An 18,993-nucleotide genomic window follows, 5' to 3' on the forward strand; every position below is an offset into this window, starting at 1 on the left:
AATCCCAATAAATTGAGAGAAAATTCAAGAAGAAAAAGTGCTCATCTAGGCGGTGTCACCCCTGTGGAATATGCAACAGGAGAAATGGTGGAGGTAGGTATCTTGCCAGCACTGCCTGTCGGCACTGATGATCGCCTGGATAAAACAGCTACCTTCTTTCGGACAGATGCGAGTCGGCCACGCATACTGGATACGACTGAATCAAAGTGTGAGTTTGGGATAAGGTTGGGTGGGTTTGGGTAAAACTTACGTTTCATAACGACCTGCCGATCCTCCACCTGCAGTTCATCCAGAATAACCTTATCATGTTGCGAACCGTTTTGCCGTTCGATATTGCTACCTGGCATAGATCGCGTTCCGTCATCCTCAAGCACAGCTTCGAGCATGCGAATCGCAGTAACATATGTAATCTCGCAGTTGGCAAGATCTTCACCAGTCAATTCATTGATGGCAGCCGCCCGGCTCATCTCAAGTGCGCGGTCGTACATTAGCCTCTCTGCTGTCACGCCGGGGCTAACCACTACGTCGGCAGTTGAGCTTGAGCCGGCGGTGGAACCAATAGAATGATTGTCTGGATGGCTAGGATGATCTGGTGGCAATCGCCGTTGTCCCTCGATGAGCTTTAGGCGCACAAATTCGGCTTTTTCGATGACCTCATTGAACCGACTGCGCACCCATTGCACAACGTAGTTGATCCGGGTACCGGCAGCTGCGCTCATGCTGTCTTTAGTGGGAGATTCCCCGTAGACCTCTTCACGGTTCTTGCGCGACCACCAAGCTCCAGCGATGTCCATTGATTTTGCAAGCAAAGACAAAGCCTTGACATATAGTACCAAAGCTTCTTCGGACAATGTAACAATAGCATCGACTGTCAGGCCATCATCGGGGTCGGCGGAGTCTTGTTCGATGTTTGTGTCCATGGGTCTCGCAGATGGGTCAGTCGGTGCCGAAGGTGCTAGTGGAATAAGCTGCTTGTATTTCACCTCAGCAAATCCGAACACAACATCACTACGTGTAGCACATTCCTCGATTTCCTGGACTGCCCTGTAGTCTTCGTCGACAGTTGTATTGGGTTTGGAACCATCTCCGGTGAGCAAAAGGCTAGCATGTGTAGCAGGATAGGCGGGGAAAGGGTTGTAGGCTAGAGGTGGGGATCGGCCGCCTTTAGCGATACCAAGGGGAGGAGAGAAACCCATTCCGAACAGACGACCGCTGGCCATGTTGAGTGCTTTCGAGATTGCCGAGGTCGCCGAAGTAGGACTTTGACCATAGCGTCGCTCGTAGGAATGTTGGCGTTGGTGTGTAGAATCTGCTCGCGAACGACCAGAAACAACCTGCATGGCTTTGGCTGCATTGGCATGCGGAGAAGATGGTGACACCGTAGGTAGACCCTGCGTTGTTGCTCGACGGCTTGGAGCACCAGTTTGTCCTGGTCGAGAAAGCCCACCTTGAAGGCGCGGGCTATGAGCTAGTTCATCTGCAAAGGCATTAACCTCCACGGCCCGCTTTTCGACCACAACGTAGTCTCTCTCAAATGCCACTTCTTGTGCCGCGCGATCTCGTGCCTCCTGGGCACGGACTGTCGACTCACTTATTTTGGGAGAACTAGTGTAGGTATTTCGATGTCTCTGCCGATCCATAGCCGCGGTAGTTGCATTTCGATCGATGAGCTCCTGGCGCCCCGGGGCAGTGGCAAGACTGACGGGAGCAGGCCGATGAGGTGGTGTACCTCCCGGTTGTTGCTCCCTGGAAATGCCTGGAGCAGGCCGGTCAGCGCTTCCCACGCGGCGCATGTGTGTAGCGGTCGGCGGTGTTCCTGATTTTGGACGCGTTGAAACAGGTTTTTGACCGGGAGGATATGCAAATTTGTCCTCAGACCCAGTATCATAAGGAGATTCTTCGGTTTTCGCGACAAGCTGCCTCGGTCGTGGCGAGGGTGGTGGCCCTGGAGCGTCCTCTGCCACCAAGCCAGGAATCGGATCATTTATTACATTGTTGTTGAAAAAGTCGGGGAAGTTCAATCGCTCCACTGGATTCCGTTTCAGAAGACCTCGAATTAACCTTTTGATATCGTCTGAAGCGGTGTTATCTTCAGGAAAGCGGATTCGGTCTTCTCCCTTCTCAATCTTTCGTAGCAACTCGACGTGATTTGTGGCCCGGAACGGGGGTCGGCCCACCACCATCTCGTAGAGCACAGTACCTACCGACCACAAGTCGGCCTTGGCATCATACTTCTCATATCGAAGAATCTCGGGCGCCATATACAGTGGAGATCCACAAAGAGTCTCTGCAAGTGAAGTGGCTGGTAGAGATCGAGCGAAGCCGAAATCTGCGATTTTGAGCATGGGAAGGGATTCGAGCCCTGTCATGGGCTCGTAAGAGTCATCACTACCTTTATAGGGAACCACCTGGGCACCCCCATTCCGATACGACGAAGGTGAGGGACATAGCAAAAGGTTCTGTGGTTTGATATCTCGATGAATGAGGTTTCGGTCACGAAGGAATTTCAGTGCACTTGACAGTTGTTTAAGGAAGTGCCGGGTAACCACCTCATTGAGCGAGGCACCGGGTGGATTTGGGTATTTGGCGATCATATCCCGAGTGTATTTATGTGATCCAAGAGTATCTCGGCGCTTGATGAACAGGGACAGATCCCCCAACGCACAGTATTCCATAACCAAGTGAATGTGAGATGTTGATTCATGGCAGTCGATAAGGGCCACAATATGTGGGTGTTGGAGGCCCTTGAGGATATCGATTTCGGACGAAAGGTTCTCCTTGAGCTTTTTGTTGAGCTTCGATAGGTTCACAGACTTGATTGCTACATAGGTTTTTGTTTTCTGTGTGATAGGAACCGATTAGCATCCATCATTCAACATATGAAGACAAGGCACGGCTCACTGTATGGACACCTTGGTAAACCGTCGCGAAACTTCCTCGCCCGATCTCATCTAGCCGCGTATAGCGACCGATGGACATTTCTGGACGGGAAGGCTCACGCGATCTCCTTGAGTTATGAGACGCCATAACGGCGGTGGGCACGCCAATGCCTATTCTGTCTCTGATAGACTCGCGCTGGGGGGGATAAAGGTCGAGTCACACCCCAGCAACCACAACTACCTCAGCAGCAATGTAAACGGTCGAGTCGAGAGGCCCATCAGGGGAGCTATGGAAAGGATGACGCTGCTTCCGGGAAGCCTGGAAGGGTCGAGGAACCGCCGGGGGAATGGGTCTGGGAAGGTACTGTGAAGGGGTGCCGTGGAACGAGACCGGTGAACTCGGGTAGATTATAACAGGTGATGTCGATGTAGAGGATGTACTTCAAGGAAGCAAACAAAGTTGATCCAAAACACTTAAAGCGGTGAGAGGTGTAGATGCAGAATATCTAAATGAGGGGGAGTGTTGAAGATTCGAGTATAATAGAGAACCAAAGATATTGGGAGGCAAAATGATAGTTTCTCATGAAAGAGCAAGATGATGTGATGGCGGACGCGGGAAGACGACCCCAAGACCCAAGGATACTCCACGATTGGGGGGGTGTGACCCAACGATAACGAGTGACAAGCGGCGATGATCGCGTAAGGCGGTCAGAAGGGCGGAGATGATCTGGAATCCCCCGATAAGATGAAAATGTATGAGGAAATCTAAAGCAAAATAGAGATGAAGAGATGAAGAGATGATAAAATGAAGGTATCAAAATTATGAGAAATTTAGGACAACCCCCCCCTGGAAACACCTAACAGAAGTCCAAATCAGAGAGATACAGGTACCTCCAGGGCCAAGTCATGTGCTTATCGATTAGATAAGGCCGAGATCGGCAAGGCAGATACCAGATACCAAGATCTCCAGTATTCCCTGTTACAATATACAGGATTGACTTGTGGGTAAGGATATTCCGTGGGGTATGGCTCAATATATAGTGTCTAGACTCTGTCAAGGCAGCTTTACATTATGTATTCCTCAATATTCCAGCATCTGCCTGGAAATACTTACAAGTTGCAAGGTGACCCATCACAAAACCCGATGAAACTGTATGGTGACGGAAGCTTATCTGCAGCCTATGAGTCCCAGTCATGGCGCAGCGGTTGGTCGAATTGAAGTAAAGGGGGGGGAAACTAAGGCAAGGCAGATATGCAATAATGCGCCGCTAGTATAGGCACCCAAAAACGGTCTCTAGTTGAGTAGTCGAGGTCAATCTATACATCCTCAGGCTATGCACCCCACTATACTATACAAATGCCGCAGGGATATGATAGGTAGATAATCACACGCAAACCTCCGAACAAAAAGAAAAAAAAAAAAAGTCAAGAAATAAAAAGCAAACAAGTCGCGCAACTGTACACATCAACGTGGCAAATCAAACTCCAAGACCCCGCACTAGCAGCCATAACACCACTGGGACCACGACGTTGTCATTACAACCAGTGAGGATCGCCTCGGTGGCGCTCGTGCCGGCTGCCGCCAGAACCGCCTTAAGCACAGTCAAGGCCCAGAAGTGAGCGGAGAAAGCTGCGCCTTTGGCTAGTTCGACCCCAGACACGGGCCAACCACCGAGCACCAACCAGGCACGAACCGCGATCAGCCCGCAGGTCACAGCTGCGACAAAAGCAACACTGCCTTCTAGTGATTTTCCACCACCCCAAAACCATTTCAGTCTACCGTACCGTCGGCCAACAAGTGATGCGGCCGCATCGCCCATGCCAACACAGATAACTCCGCTGGTCATACTCACATCTCGTGATGGGATCTCCCATCCAGCCCAGGGGCCCAGGCCAGTCCGAGGAAGATCCGAAAGTGACAGCCAAAGGGGTATCGAGCATCCAATTAACAAGAAAATGTGTGAGATGATGACCGGGCCACGGTGATCACGGCCGTCAACATACGGGGCCAGAAAGTAGGTGAGTGGCCGTGAAATTGGAGGTAGCTGAGACGCGCGGAACAGGTCCAATAGAAGGAAAATGGAGAGAACCAAAGCTAATGCCATGGCGCAGAAGGCTGGATCCACAAATATAGCGGGAAGGAACATAACCACCATCATGCCGTGGAAAATCTTACGGCGCGTATCAACCTCTGCAACAGAGGTGAGTTTAACAACAATGGCTAGGCCTGTCAGTAGCACCAACACGCAGTATCCACTGAGCAGAAGGCGGGTGATCGCGGCGCCAAAGGTAACCTGGCGAATATGTTCCACCGATCCGAGGAAGCAGGAAGCACTCAGAATTTCAGCGTCATGGCGAGGTGGCAGTTCAATCCAGTACTCAAGGTTCAACATAAGCACCCAAAAGCGAACCTTCGGGAAATTTCCGAACAAATAGCCTATAGCCCAGCCAAACGGATCCTGGCCGTGCAGTGCGTGCTCCGCCACATACTTTCGGATAGGTCCAAGAATGATAATCAGGGTCAAAACATAGACGTAAAAGGCGTATAGCCATTTTCGGACCTGCGCCTGGGCTGAAGTGAGCGAGAGGAAGGAGGCTAGACCAGGGCCCATCATTTTCTTGCGTCTACCACCAGGAGTAGTGCGGATACGTTCCTCTCGAACAACTTCATCGAATGTAGATATAGTATGGCGTCGTCGACGCACCTTTCGAGCATGCTGCTCGAAGATCTCTTCCGTCGTGATCTTGTCAACTGCGGATGTCGGTTCAGCCGGTGGGTGGGAAGAGTGATTCTCCCGCATGGTCTTCCTCTTCCGCGGCTTTGAAAACGGAAACCCGTTTGGCCCATCACTGTCCGACGAAGCACCGTCCGATGGAATGTGCCCCGTTCTACTCAGCTTCTCGCAAAGTCGATGGTCCATCATATTCAAGAATTTGCGGAAAAAGTGCGAGCCATGCGGGGAGCGGCGGAATTTCCAGCTGGGGATTCTGGCCAAAGAAACCTCCCAATGCAGTATATGTCGACAAGAAGCAAACAAACACATGCCTCCAAGCCATAACAAGGCTTTGAGTATCTCCATCTGGGGAGAGGCCGCAAACAAGTACAAGTTGATCAAAGCAGTCGTCAAAAGCTGCAGCTCAGCAGGAAGTATGCTGGTCGTCAACAAAAAGTCTAAAGTGGGTATCAACGCTTGATGCAAAGGGAAAAGAAGGATTAAAATTTCCGCGTCGAGCCCGCGAAGCGTCAGTGGTTTGGGCACTGTGTGGTCCAAGGAGAAATGCTCTGCAACGAGAATGGGAATCATAGAGATCATCCAATGGAGGGTATTGAATCCATTGGTCCGGTTTTGCAACGGTATAACAGGTGCCGGTAAAGAGGATAGGCTGAGGATGATATTAGGCATGATAAGTGGCGGAACATGGTTGGACAGCGATAACGAAACGAAAATGGGGATAAGGATCGGATAGAGAAGGGGAGCCGGATCGAAGCTCGAGGGTATTGAGAAATATGTCCGCTTCGTAGACCAGATGCGCCAGATGCGCCAGCTTCGGCCCTGCGATGCACGCACAACGAGCGGATAGGCGGCATAGAGACCTAAGACCACAAGGCCGTGGGCGGCAATCTCTGTAGATCAATTAGCGTAATCCATTGTCTTGGTAGCAAGCTCACTTTCCCACATACCCTTTCGCCATTCCCAAGCTAGACAGCGCGCCTTGTCTTGGTACAACACTACACCACCCACGGAGAGCAGAAGCGCAGCCTCCATCAACCGCCGGAGGACCTCCACACGTCGCTGACGTCTGAACCTCAGTCTCTCCTCAAAGGCCTCTTCCTCTAGTTCCTCCTCCGAGCTCCGCCGCGACGGTCGCAACATAGGCCGTACAAATGACGGCCATGGTTGCAGCCAGTAATCGACATCAGTGGAACCAACTCCGCCAGATCGTAGGCCTTTTCGAGGATGCGGCGGCGGGGCAGGTAATCCCCTTAAAAAAGCGGTGCTTTCATCGTCTGCCTCTGTGCCACTGTCACTGGTTGTTCGCGAGGATCTGGAGTAGGAGGAGAGTGGGTGGAGACGGTCGCCGTGCTCGGACGGAGTGCATGATCCGAGGCGCTGGCTTCTGTGGTATGGATGGGGGGAGCGATTGAATAGTCGTACATCTTCGGCGAACGCTTCGGGAGTCAGAGGTATACTGCTGCGAGGCGCCGCTTCTTGTTCTTCTTTCCACGACGAACTCATGGCGCCATCCTTATGTCGATGAGTACGTCATGTCGGGGTGGGATGGTGATGTACAGTGTATGGGGAGGGTAAGAGAACTCCCGGGAAAAGAGTTGAATATCTAACAATTTATTCCCGTTTATGTTTGAAGTCCGAAATATTGAAAACGTGGCAGAGGGAGAATGACACCCGTGGACTGTTGCTATCTTTCCTGAATGCGGAAGGGATTTTGCCCATCACATGCTAGCGAACAGTGCGCCATACATCAGCGGACGGATCATGATATCGAGTTTCAACGATCTCTGATCTCTAAATATTATTCACTTTGATATTTGGTCAAATCGAGTTCCTTTATTCTTTGTTAAATAGTTCCTAACTAAGCTGCTGCAGGACCACACCTGCACTCAACCTTCGTCCTTCTCGTCCCCATACTGATCTGCATGGCACAACCTGTCCTGGCCATAAGGCTTCGGGCACTGAGTGTGTGATGTATAACAAAGCCTGAGACAGACTAGAGTCTCGACAGTGAGCCTCTTTCACTGATCTCAATATTTGCTTCAATGTATCGTCCGACGAACCCGCGTCGATCTCGATATTGGTATACTTGTAATGATTGTCCATGGTGGTGGAAGATGTCCCTCCCTTAATGTCCAGCTTGATCTGCTCACATCGGCCTCCCAGCCCTTGCCATTCAATGTCACTTCCTCGTGGTAGTTCATCCACTTCAACGGCCAAGAATGGTGGGATGGAGGTGTGAGACTCAACAAGAACAGTAAACTTGGGCAGACCCGGCACAATGGCATCAGTCAGCTCCTCTGCCTGGCGGCCATATTTAATGTCCCACGCATCGAGCTTTGGCCCATCCCCGTCATCGTCGCCCTCGTCTTCATTGTCAGGCAAAGCATGCATTTTTTCCCAAAGGCGCCATGCGACTTGCGCCTGAGTATTGGCGTGCTCTCCACGAGCCAAGAAAGCCACCGCACCGAGCCACCAGTTTACCTGCATGGCTTCGCCAATTCTCCAGAGGTGCTGAAGAGACAGTACAGCTCGAAGACGGTAGTTTTCAAGCCACGAACCTGGTCCCTCCACTTGCGCCAAGTCCATAGAACCAGGATCAAGAGGAATCTGGCCGGCAATATACACGAGTCTGCTAGCGTTCCGCAGCGGAACTGACAACGCTTGGGAATATGGTCCAATATTGGCAGGGGCCCAGTACGACCTGGATTGAACATGCAGGCCCTGGCGTCGCTCCCTCGGACCCAAATCAACCACAAATGTGACCATTACCTTGACGTTGGACGGCAGTCGGTCTCCGCATGCCACTGTAACTCGTGCAGGAGGATTGGGTTTCTTGAATAGCGAGACGTAGATATCATTCATCGATCCAAAATCGGCCATTGAATTTAACAGCACTGTAGCGAAAACAATGTCGTCGGTTGATCGAGCACCCAACTTGGGGCGGGTAAAGGACCTGAGCACTTTCTCAACCTTGTCTGCAATCCCTTTCATCTGTTCGCCTGCCCCAGGGCCAGCCTCGGGCGCAACAACATTCGAAATAGTCCATGTAGAACCAGACAGGCGGTGTACGGGCTCACAGACAGGCCAATCTGGCGACCGAGCAGTACTCGTCATCGCGCGCCAGTTTGAATCATCAAATGTCTCCGAAATATCCAATGCGGACCCCAACACACCCTCAAAAACTGCATCTAGCAGTCCGGGCCTTCTAATATCACTTGGCGTAACTCCATCGCCAATCTCCCACGTACTCTTAGCCGTACACCTAGCACCCCTCAACCTAACAAACGCAACACCCCCTTCCCCAACCTTCTCCTCTCGACTACCAACCTCAATCCTATGCTTCCACAAGAAACCAGGCCCATCCAGCGCAAGCGTCTCATACTCCCCACCCTCACCCAACACCGCACCACGAATATCTTCCGCGGCCGCAAACCTACTCATAGCCTTAACAAGACACCTTCGCATCATACGGCCGCCACTCCCAGCACCAGACACGTTCTCCCACAGGAAGCCCTCGTCCAGACCGCCGGAGGCGACCTTGATAATACGAGCATCGCATCTGGCAGCTGCCATATCCTCCAAGAGCCCCGCCTGGCGTATTGCCAGAGTATCGGCTGATCTAGCCGCGGGAGCAGGGAGGGATGGATACATCCATAGCCAAGCGAGGGGTACGAGACCCAGACGGTTAGCGACATTTTCGATTCGTGTGCGTTGATATGTAGAGAGGATGGCGCCTACAGAGACGGCGTTTGCTTCTGGATGGGCTTGTTTTATGCGGGTAAGAAGCGGGACCAGAGATTCGGTCTCATCTTTATCGGTTGTTTTGGTCCCATAGATGCGGGATGTATCGACTGCTCCGCCTGTGATGGGTTGGCGGTAGAGGGGTATTTGGAGGGCTGTTTCGTAGAGAGGGATTATGCTGTGGCCGATTGTTTGATACATAAAACTGTCGATGTCTTCTTCTTCTTCGTCGGCATATTCGGATTTTGGATTTGTCTTGGTCTTATTCTGCGATTCTGGGTAGAGGTTGGCTAACGCGACCACTTTGTGCCCGTTGCGGATGCAGTGAAGGATCGAGTAGAGGGAATCTTTTCCGCCTGAGATCAGAGCAATCACGTTGAGCCCTGGGGCTGAAGGTTTTGCAGACATGACAACTGTATCTCCAGGTCTGGAGTCCAATATTTGGTTGTTGGATGTTGGGTGGTGATGGGGGGGGTACTTTTTGCCGTCCCCACCTTTGCCCGGGTGAGTCTATCGACAATCGATAGACCCGATAAGATCAGTACATTTCAAGGTCACGGGATATTTAAAATTTATACATTTTTATAGACTTGACAGGTGGAAGTATAAATCAGGAAACAGAAAGCCCTAAGTCTCCTTTACTTTTACTATATCAAAGCGGGTTTACTACCTAGGTAGGAAAGAGATTGGAAGATTATGCTTGTAATTTGATACATATAAATCAACATCTAGAGATGTGACCTGTAACCAACACAAAGGGGTGATGCAATACAAGAGGGTATGAAGCAATAGGGAGGGGGAAATGGGAGTCAATTAACTTATACACGAAAGTGACCAGCACAATATAAGAAGCAAAAAATGCACCAAAAAATATTACATCGAATAGGCAAAACAAGAATAAACGAAACGGTAAGAGAAAAAAAAGAAAAGGTTAAAAAAGTCACAAGAAGCGAAGTAAACAGGTACACGAATGGGAACCCCAGAGGTTCAAATGTGTGAGGCTCATTGCTCACGCCGAATGTGTTGGTCCAGAGAGATTTGGAGAGAACAGAACAAAAGGAAAAAAAAAACAAGAGAAAAAAACAAGGTGACAAAGGAAATAATTCCACACCATCCCCTAGGCACTGTCAAAAGACAAATGCCATTCGCTTTGTATTTTGGTTTTTTTTTCTCCCTGGACTCTTCTGCGCCCATGTGTCTTCACCAAAAGAACCATTTGAGGTTATCCCAGTGTGTGTGTGTGTGTGTCCCCGTGCGATATGTCAAAACGCTGATAATAAAAAGGGAACCCAAGTTGCTGTGCACCGATGATCCAGTTTCCCGACACCAGTATAAATGCCCGGACGCCAAACCCAAAGACCAATGTAGTCGAGGTTCCAATGAAAGACTCCGACCGAAGAATGTATGAATTATATATGCAGTAGGAAGTCTCTTGGTCTCGTAAAAAGAAAACAAATCATGAAGCGCAATGTCCTTTAGGACAAGTCACGCTTGCGCTTCTTCGCCATTCGGCGATCCACAGAGGTAGCACTGGTGACTTCATTCGACCGGGCAGCCTCGTACATGACTTGGCCAAGGGCACCGGCGTCATGTTGATCATCGAATGAGATGGCATCACTTGCATCCAGGACGCCCATGACAATAGAGCCACCACCGTGGGTGCGAGCGTGCTGAGCGAGGTTATCACTGCGGGAGAACTTCTTACCACACTCGTTGCACTCGAACGGCTTGTCCTGAGTGTGGAGAGAGCGGTAGTGGCGCTTTAGGTGTTCTTGACGACGGAAGCGACGGGAGCACAGAGTGCAGACGAAGGTCTTGGAGGGATCCTCAGTCAAAGACTGCTTGCGACCGCGGCGGTTGACCGAGACGGGAGCAGACTCTGAGTCATCAACCGATCCGTCATCAGAGCAGCAATCGCCAGAGGACTCGCAGGCGGCCAGCGCCTTTGCTTCAGCCTCCTCGTCAGCGGCCATCTTTCGGGACTTGCGGTTGCTACGCTTCTTGGTCTTGGGCTCCTCGATGGGTTCCTCCTCACTCTCAATCTGAGGCTGGGCCGTTTGGGTCCACTCGAATGATGGCAAACCATTTGGAACGAAAGTCTCGGAGTCATCGGAGTCTTCGAGGCTGTGCTCGCTGAGGAATCCATCATCCTCTACTGGGTAGGCGTGCATACGCTGGCGCTTGTCACCCATGTAGACAGCATTTGCGGCAGGGTGGAATTCCACCAGGCGGTTCAATTCATCATCAGAATCGAGGTCTGAGAAGCTGTCAAAAGTCGGCAGCGAGCTCAGAGGGTCCTGGGTCGAGGAGCTGTAAGAAGGAGACGGGTTCTCATTGACGGGGAGCGTCACAGACGCACTGCCAACGACGGCGCGAGGTTCCTCCTCCTCGCATGAGAGATTCGGTAGAGGCGGGAGATCCTGTGCATGAACATTGACACACGGCTCAACAGTGAGCTGACGAGGATCGCAGAAAGACTGGCTAGACCCAAGAGACTGGGAGGCAAGAATGTCGGTGGGTACGGGTGAGGGGGATGGGGAAAGCGAGGGGCAAGAAGTTGCAGACAAGAGGTCTGAAGAATGCATGTGTGTAAGAGAAGGAGGGTGGATGAAGACTGCATAATCATTAGCCTTTCGCCCTTACTTCCCAGTATCCACTTCTCATATCAAAGTGTGATCTATAAAGCTTACCAGGCGTCATCGGGGGGGAGTCAGAGCGCGCCCACTCCGGGGTGGCTAGAATTTCCTGGTGGACATCGGTCTCGCATCCTTCCTTGACACCCTCCACCTTGTCAAAGGTGAAGAATGTGTCGTGAATCGGGGTTGGTAGCGCGCCATGGGCAGACGGGGGACTGCTGATGGTGCTTCCCGAGGCGGACAGCGGAGGAGTGGATGGGAACGAATACAAGTCGTGGCCGATAAAGCGAGTGTCCAAGGGCATTAAAGCGGGAGAACCCTGTTGCACAATGATTGTGGGCTTCATTTGCGAGGGCTGGGGAGAGGCAATTGGTGTCAAGCTCATGGTAGCTCCCCGAAAGGCATTGGTGGTGGCCATTTGGTGCATATTCATCATGGGCTGGGGAGAGTAGAGTGGTTGCTCATACTGCATTTGGTTGTAGTATGAGAGGTCTGACTGGTAGTGACCTTGTCTCTGTGAGTCGTGGTAGTATGCGAATGGTTGCCCTTGCACCGAGGTAGGTGCCATGTATGTTGAGTCCATAGTTGTGCTATACCAGTTAGAATCAAACCAGCAATGAGGGTATAGATTGTACATACCTGTGAGATATAGAGAGTCCAATTGAAAGTGTAGATTAGTAGGATTATAATGATTCCGAATGAATGAATGGACAATTAGGTGTAATGAGTGTCGAAAAAGGAAGGACAAGGTTCTAGGAACCGGGAAAGTCGAGGAAGGAGAGTGATATAGAAGCGAGGATCTGGAAACCCCAAACCCAAAATAGTTAAAATAAGTCAAACAAAAAAAAAAAGATAGAGAGAGTGTGAGTATAAGAAAAATAGACAGCGGGGAAAATAAAATAGAGAGAGACAAGGGAAAGATAGCGATAAATGAGTGATCTACTTTCTACTTGCCGGGTCACTAGTTTAGGTGTGGGCCAGGAACCGGGTGCTTTTTTTATTTTTTTAATTTGTCTCAAAATAAAATAAATAATATAATATATAATATATAGAAATTATAGAAATAACCCAGTCCGGGGCGGGATTGGGAAAGACACTGGGTGCACATCAAGTGCTCAGTCCCGTAAGAATAGACCAATCGCATTGATTGAGGAGTTTAGTGAGGTGACCTAACTTTAGTGGGGACCTTATTATTATTTTTCTTTTTTTTTTTAATAAAAAAAGTACCGTTTCGGGTCACCCCCAAATGGAGTATGGTTGTTATACAACATACATGGTACGGAATACATTATAAACTTCCTTATTTTATTTCAATATCAGCTGAAAAAAAAAAATTGTAGTTCATACTCAGATTTAAACAGCTGAGACTTTCTAAAAATTGAGGTGTGGCCACGAGGTGTACGACGATTGGACTAATGACAGCGACAATCACTTGCTCAATTTAGTCTTATCAACGTGTCGGACAAATAAGAAGCCTAGAATCCAGAAAGTCTTCTTTTGCTTTTTTGAGGACCAATAGCCTGGAAGAATTAAGGCCCCACGCATCCCGTCTGGTACCGCACGGAGTATACTTTTCCAAATTATTTGTTAAAATACACACATTTTCCAGCTTAGCGATCAACAGGTAACTTACGCCAATCAGTTACTAGTTCGGGCTGCACATCCTAAGTACTTGCCGATCAGACTATCCAACGGTGGCAACCATCGTGCAACCTGGCTCTAAAACGGTCAGCATTGGCTTATATCTTACATTTCATATGCCTCGGTCATTACCGAAATTACCTTTCAACCTTCTTGTAAAATGCATAATGATCGTCTGGATTAACGTTTGGCGTTCGCATAGGTATACGATGGATACGATTTTGTACCTAGGTAGGTGTACCTAGGTACCTACCTAGGTAGTCCCCAAGGTTGCCACATGGGTTGTAAGGTATTTCTACCCGGTCGCTGCAAGGGCTATGCCATCGCCGATACAAATCCCACATTGTACACGTCAATGGCATATTTCGATGTTTAGAAACCAGAAGCCATAAAAATATAATTAATATACGCATGCAAGTTCAAAAAGGTTACAAAATTCCAGTTCACTTGTGCGGCCTACTGCAGGAACCAGCTGTGGGGGTAAAATCACACAGCTACATACAACCACGCTTATTGGATACTTGGCTCTCGGGAAAAGGCTCAGGTGCAGTTGATGCAGTTTCCTTTGAAGCTCTAATCGAGGGTACTGGGTGGTGGTTCCGGATATCCTTAGTCAATTGATTGGAGAGATGTCCCCAGACTATCCAAAAGTATGATCGGGGACCATAATAAGGCTAATAATTGTGCTTACTTTTATAGCCCAAATTCCAGTATGCTTGTTAATAGTCTCACCGATGATGCATCTTAATTGGGTCAAAGGTTCTGGCCATAGGAAGTGATGTGTTCCGATTGCAGGGTGATGTGATAGCACTTGTCTCACTAACCTGACCTGTAGATCCGGGGGAACGACTGTGCTTGGGAGACAGACGTGTCAGCACATAAAACATATCGTTATTATGATTTGCTTGCACCGTACTCCGTACTCCGTACTCCAAAGTATGATCCATCTCAAGGCCCATAACTTGGAAGCACAAGCAGATGCATAATCCGACATATCGACTAGCACAGCCCAATGACATACAGCAAATGGCCGCGCAAGCAAGGTCCAGTTTCTATTCTTATCAGGTCGTGGTAGAAATGAACTATCCACCAAATCTTCCAAATTTTCTCTCTTCCAAATCTTTTGGAAATCTACCGTCACTCTCGATTCCAGACCAGGGAAAAAAGTAATACGGTACAGAATGATGTATGTTGTACCAGGGGAAATGCGTAATTGGCTTCTAAAGATAGCGTATGTCTCTAATTGGCTACTAATCCGCTCGTAGGCAAAGGCGTCACCGCCAGTGGAGACTTGCCTTTATCCGCTACCAATCACAAACATATAAATCACACTAATGTGGACTTGGGGAAATTGGGGGAGTCTCTAATCGATATTCATTACCGTTCCACTCTAATCCTCCTTACACACTAGAGAGAGGCCCGGTCCTCCGGGCCTCGAGTATTTCCTTGCTGGGTTTAGATACTTCCCATGGATTTGGAAAGGGTTATGCATGGAAGGCTGTCAGGTCCTTCGAAATAATGTCCACTTTCTAATGAAGCTAATTACAATCCCACTTTTTTCTTTTATTGAGCTTAGTAACTGAGCTCAAAAATTCGCCTTGGTTTTTTTTTTTTCGCGCATTCACTTACCGCCGTTGTCGCACAGACAAATCAACTTTTTTTGCTTTTGCGAGGTCCACGGGCTTGCTACGCTTGGGAACAATGGAAAGAAAACAGTACTCCGTAGCCAAAAGCCAAAAAACCACGGAGTACGCGCTATTGAATTGAAGTCCACCTTTTCCTGATCGTCATTACTCCGAAGCTCGAGCTCTTCGCCCTAGAGAGCTTTGGCCGAGAAAAGTCCAGAAAAAATTCACTACAACATACACACGGGATAAAACAAGCTACTCTAAACCACTTTTATCAACGGCCCTTCTAGCCACGATACCATGTTTTGGCAAGAGTGGAGAAAATGGAGGCGGGCGGGCAGTTCCTAGTTTCCAACTAAGGGCCGCGGAAGGCCCTCTAGCGAAGCCGGACCCAGATGGCTCTCGAAATGGAGACCCGAGTGGATGAAGTGTACTCTTCTCTATCGAAAAATCCGAAAGGAAAAAGCAAAACGAAGAGGCAAATCGTAGTCGATCATAAACGTAAAATCCTAATGGGCTAGCAATCGAAGAACTGACCGTGCGATTTCAAACCCATGCTTGGTCTGAGCAGCATCTTTCCAGTTCCCCGACGAATCATTCTCGGCTGCTGGCGGTTAACTATGGGGATGTCTGTGTGAGAGCTCCCGTCTGCGATGTGCGAAACCGTTTGGCGATCATCATGCCCGTATCCGAGTTTAAGCCTGGTTGTAAGAAGTTGATCAGTCTATCTGTCATGGTTGACCCCGGACGCGATATATGCATAGCATCACATTAGTTTTACCCCGGGGATCGAGGCCAAGAGCCCACAAGTAAGGGTGCAAATTTTACATGTCGCGATAGGTACGGGACTACCGTTAGGATCTCCCATGCATCAGTGGGCTTGAGAGAAACGTCTTGGTCCACAAGGATTCACCACACATATCCTACACATCCAAACCCACAATTTGCAATTTGCAATCCACAAGGCAAAAAAAATAGAATTTTGCAAACGCGGTCAACGCCACAAGGATTCGGGATTTGGACATATCAGACCATATGAGACTGAATATTTCGCACGAAAATGTCACAAAGAGATGTGGAGAGAGAGACCCGCAAGGAATTCACGGCCCTCTCTTCTGCGCTTGTGTATCTGTCAACGGTTCTTGGCGGAAGGGCTTACAGGGATTAATTTGCCATTGACTGCCTAGTACTATTCGAGGTCATTCACATGGGGCCACCGAGGCTTCAGATAAAGGCCCAAAAAAATTGGTTTACTGTGTGGAGAGCACCACTACCTCTGTACTCTATGCCATAGAGATACATAGCACATCGTACGTTTGTGGGTTGAGTGAAAGAGACAATCATGCCATTGAAACAAAAAAAAAAACGCTTTCTATTCGAAGCCCTAATTTTTGTGTCATACTGTTCTCCGAACCTCCGGTCCAGATCCAGATGTAGCATATCTTTCCGGAGTAGGGCTATCAACGCCCGAAACCAACGCGGGTACCAGCCTCGCAAGGGCTTGAAGCTACTATAAAGTGAATAGAAAGAAATTCGAATTCCAGTTTCCTTAATTCAGGTCTCAACGCAATGACCCCGGATTATCACCGTTGGCCACTTGTGGACGCTAAGGACGCTAAGACCGAAGGAACAAATTGAGCTGTGGCGCCGCTTGTACGGAATACCCTAGGGTAAAAAAAAAAGAAGGTAAATCCGATAGCATTGACCTCGATGGAAAGTGCTCGAAAAGAAGCGAGACCTGACCGACGCAGATCTCCAGTCCACCTCCCAAGCCAACTCAGGTATGGACTTGTGGGGGGGCAAAAAATGTAGTGGATTCATTTGGGAATTTGATTGTTTTAGATTCGCAATTATTGTCTCTGTATGGGATAAGTTGTCGGACACATCCGCACGTTGGCAAGGCTAAAATCTGAAACACAAGTCCAAATCACCGGTATCGAGGCGGAACGGGTAGGGAACACGCGTTTCTGAGGCTGCTGTTGACGCTAGTGCACACCGGGTTCTTGGCTCTTGGCTCATTTTTTCCTTTTTGGCCAAGTTTCGAATTTCAAGAATGGGTCTAATCTTTTTGGCTTGATATTATTATCGATGGTCGCATTTTTAGCGGAGCCCATACTTTACACTTTGCGGTGTACCTCTCTCTTCTGGACTTACTTCCGTTTTATTAGGAGAGCACTGGCCTCAATATGGCCTGTTACGGTAATTTGCTAGAATGAGGATAATGTTAGAGAAAGCACTAATAATAACAAATTTGAAATTAGTTAATTAGCTGTTAATACCTCATCTGTTAGGAGGCAATAGATTCCAAAGAGAAGGTCTTTCCTACGCCTTCACGACATGATATATCATACAACATACCCTCCAATCTCAGAATCTCGCCATCTCAGGCTAAGTTCGACATCTGATATCAAGCCTGTGGTGTGGTTACAATTCGGTTGTCATATCCGGCCGATTTTAATCTAAACAATCATACAACTCTTTGCCACAAAATATGCCTATCTATACGCCCAAAAAAAAAATGTTAGCTGGTGACACTGCCACCACCTCTAGAGGTGGTTTTGCGCACGGAACGCCACTCCTCCCCTCAAATGGCAGATACACAGTTCGAGAAAAAAAAAATCCTTCCAGGGTAAGGTATGTCTCAGCGCAAAACTATGTTACATCCAAGCGAAGCAAATTGCGGGGGGCCGATTAACCCAGTTCCACACAGTCGCACAACCCATGGTTGAAAAAAAGACCGCACCGTCCCTGCTCGCGGGTAAATCGTCATTTTCCTGATCAGGAATTTTAGACGGCCCCGCAACAATATCTATGGAGTCTCTTCTCCGTACTCCGTACTCCGGTGCGTATACTGATATATTAAAATTCAACTGAAATACATATGTAGTAGTAAACTCAAGCAGATAACATTTGCCGTAGCGTGAGATGTGTTTCAGATATCTTCCTCGGTATTCGCTAAAATACTCCGGACCCCAGAATCGCAATCTCAGTTCTAAAGTTTGAGGACCTTGTGAAACTAGCTAGCGTGCTATCTAGACCCTGATCGGATCTAAAACTGGGTTAACCTTTCAATAATGTCGCTTCCAACTTTCTCTTTGGAGTTCTTTAGGGATCTTCGGAGCACGTGTCTATGGGAACGTACACCGTAACTACGGATAAGGCCAGCGTGAACGTGGCTGGAAGAACGTGGGAGGAAGGGTTCGTTTCAGGTAAGATCTGCTGTGCATCGAGTCTATGGTCCACTTTTGTTTATCATCTTTGGTTATCAGCTTTAATTTTCTATAGTTCGTTTAGAACCTTGGAAGTTTATCACCAACGCTATATCAGGGAAAGTGACAAAGTATAACCAATGGAAGCTTCCCTCAATATTCGATCTTCATTATATGAAGCTTCGACTATATACAATTACAACATACAGAACGGGGAGTGTTGTGCGAACACTTATCTCCACTTTCCACTGAGGGCATAGATCGGCTTTCAATCCACAAATTGGACCAATTGGACCAATTACAGCTAACAAGGCGCGATCGAAGGATTTTTGGACTCGGCACGATCCTGGGACAAAAAAGAAAACAATGCGGAGATAGATTACCCAGCCCGTGGTGGAAATACGCAGGGCGGATATCCCCTCGCCCTATAACTCGCTAGATTTCGAATCCCATTGAAATTCCCGTGGAACTGTCTCCATCGCTACCCCAATATCACGGAAAATTGATTTCTTGGTCCAGGCACC

The 18,993-nt window shown here is 48.8% G+C and overlaps 3 protein-coding genes across 3 annotated transcripts; all 3 read right to left on the bottom strand.

Annotated features, from left to right (window-relative positions):
* Positions 1–148: 148 nt before the first annotated feature.
* Positions 149–2,979, bottom strand: atg1 (serine/threonine protein kinase ATG1; the record flags this gene model as incomplete). Its single annotated transcript, XM_040791581.1, has 3 exons — positions 149–186; positions 251–2,840; positions 2,902–2,979. 3 exons carry the CDS (start codon positions 2,977–2,979, stop codon positions 149–151), a joined length of 2,706 nt encoding a protein of 901 aa, XP_040645658.1.
* A 1,378-nt stretch (positions 2,980–4,357) lies between these two features.
* Positions 4,358–9,763, bottom strand: PGRI_038690 (putative phosphatidate cytidylyltransferase; the record flags this gene model as incomplete). The annotated part of the gene is made up of 3 exons (XM_040791582.1): positions 4,358–6,504; positions 6,562–7,050; positions 7,675–9,763. The coding sequence occupies 3 exons, from the start codon at positions 9,761–9,763 to the stop codon at positions 4,358–4,360; spliced, it is 4,725 nt and encodes a 1,574-aa protein (XP_040645659.1).
* Positions 9,764–10,830: 1,067 nt separating this feature from the next.
* On the bottom strand, positions 10,831–12,574 carry sebA (putative C2H2 transcription factor (Seb1); the record flags this gene model as incomplete). Its single annotated transcript, XM_040791583.1, has 2 exons — positions 10,831–11,969; positions 12,046–12,574. The coding sequence occupies 2 exons, from the start codon at positions 12,572–12,574 to the stop codon at positions 10,831–10,833; spliced, it is 1,668 nt and encodes a 555-aa protein (XP_040645660.1).
* Positions 12,575–18,993: the final 6,419 nt, after the last annotated feature.

This window comes from Penicillium griseofulvum (assembly GCF_001561935.1).
Source record: "Penicillium griseofulvum strain PG3 chromosome Unknown contig_86, whole genome shotgun sequence".
NCBI lineage: Eukaryota > Fungi > Ascomycota > Eurotiomycetes > Eurotiales > Aspergillaceae > Penicillium > Penicillium griseofulvum.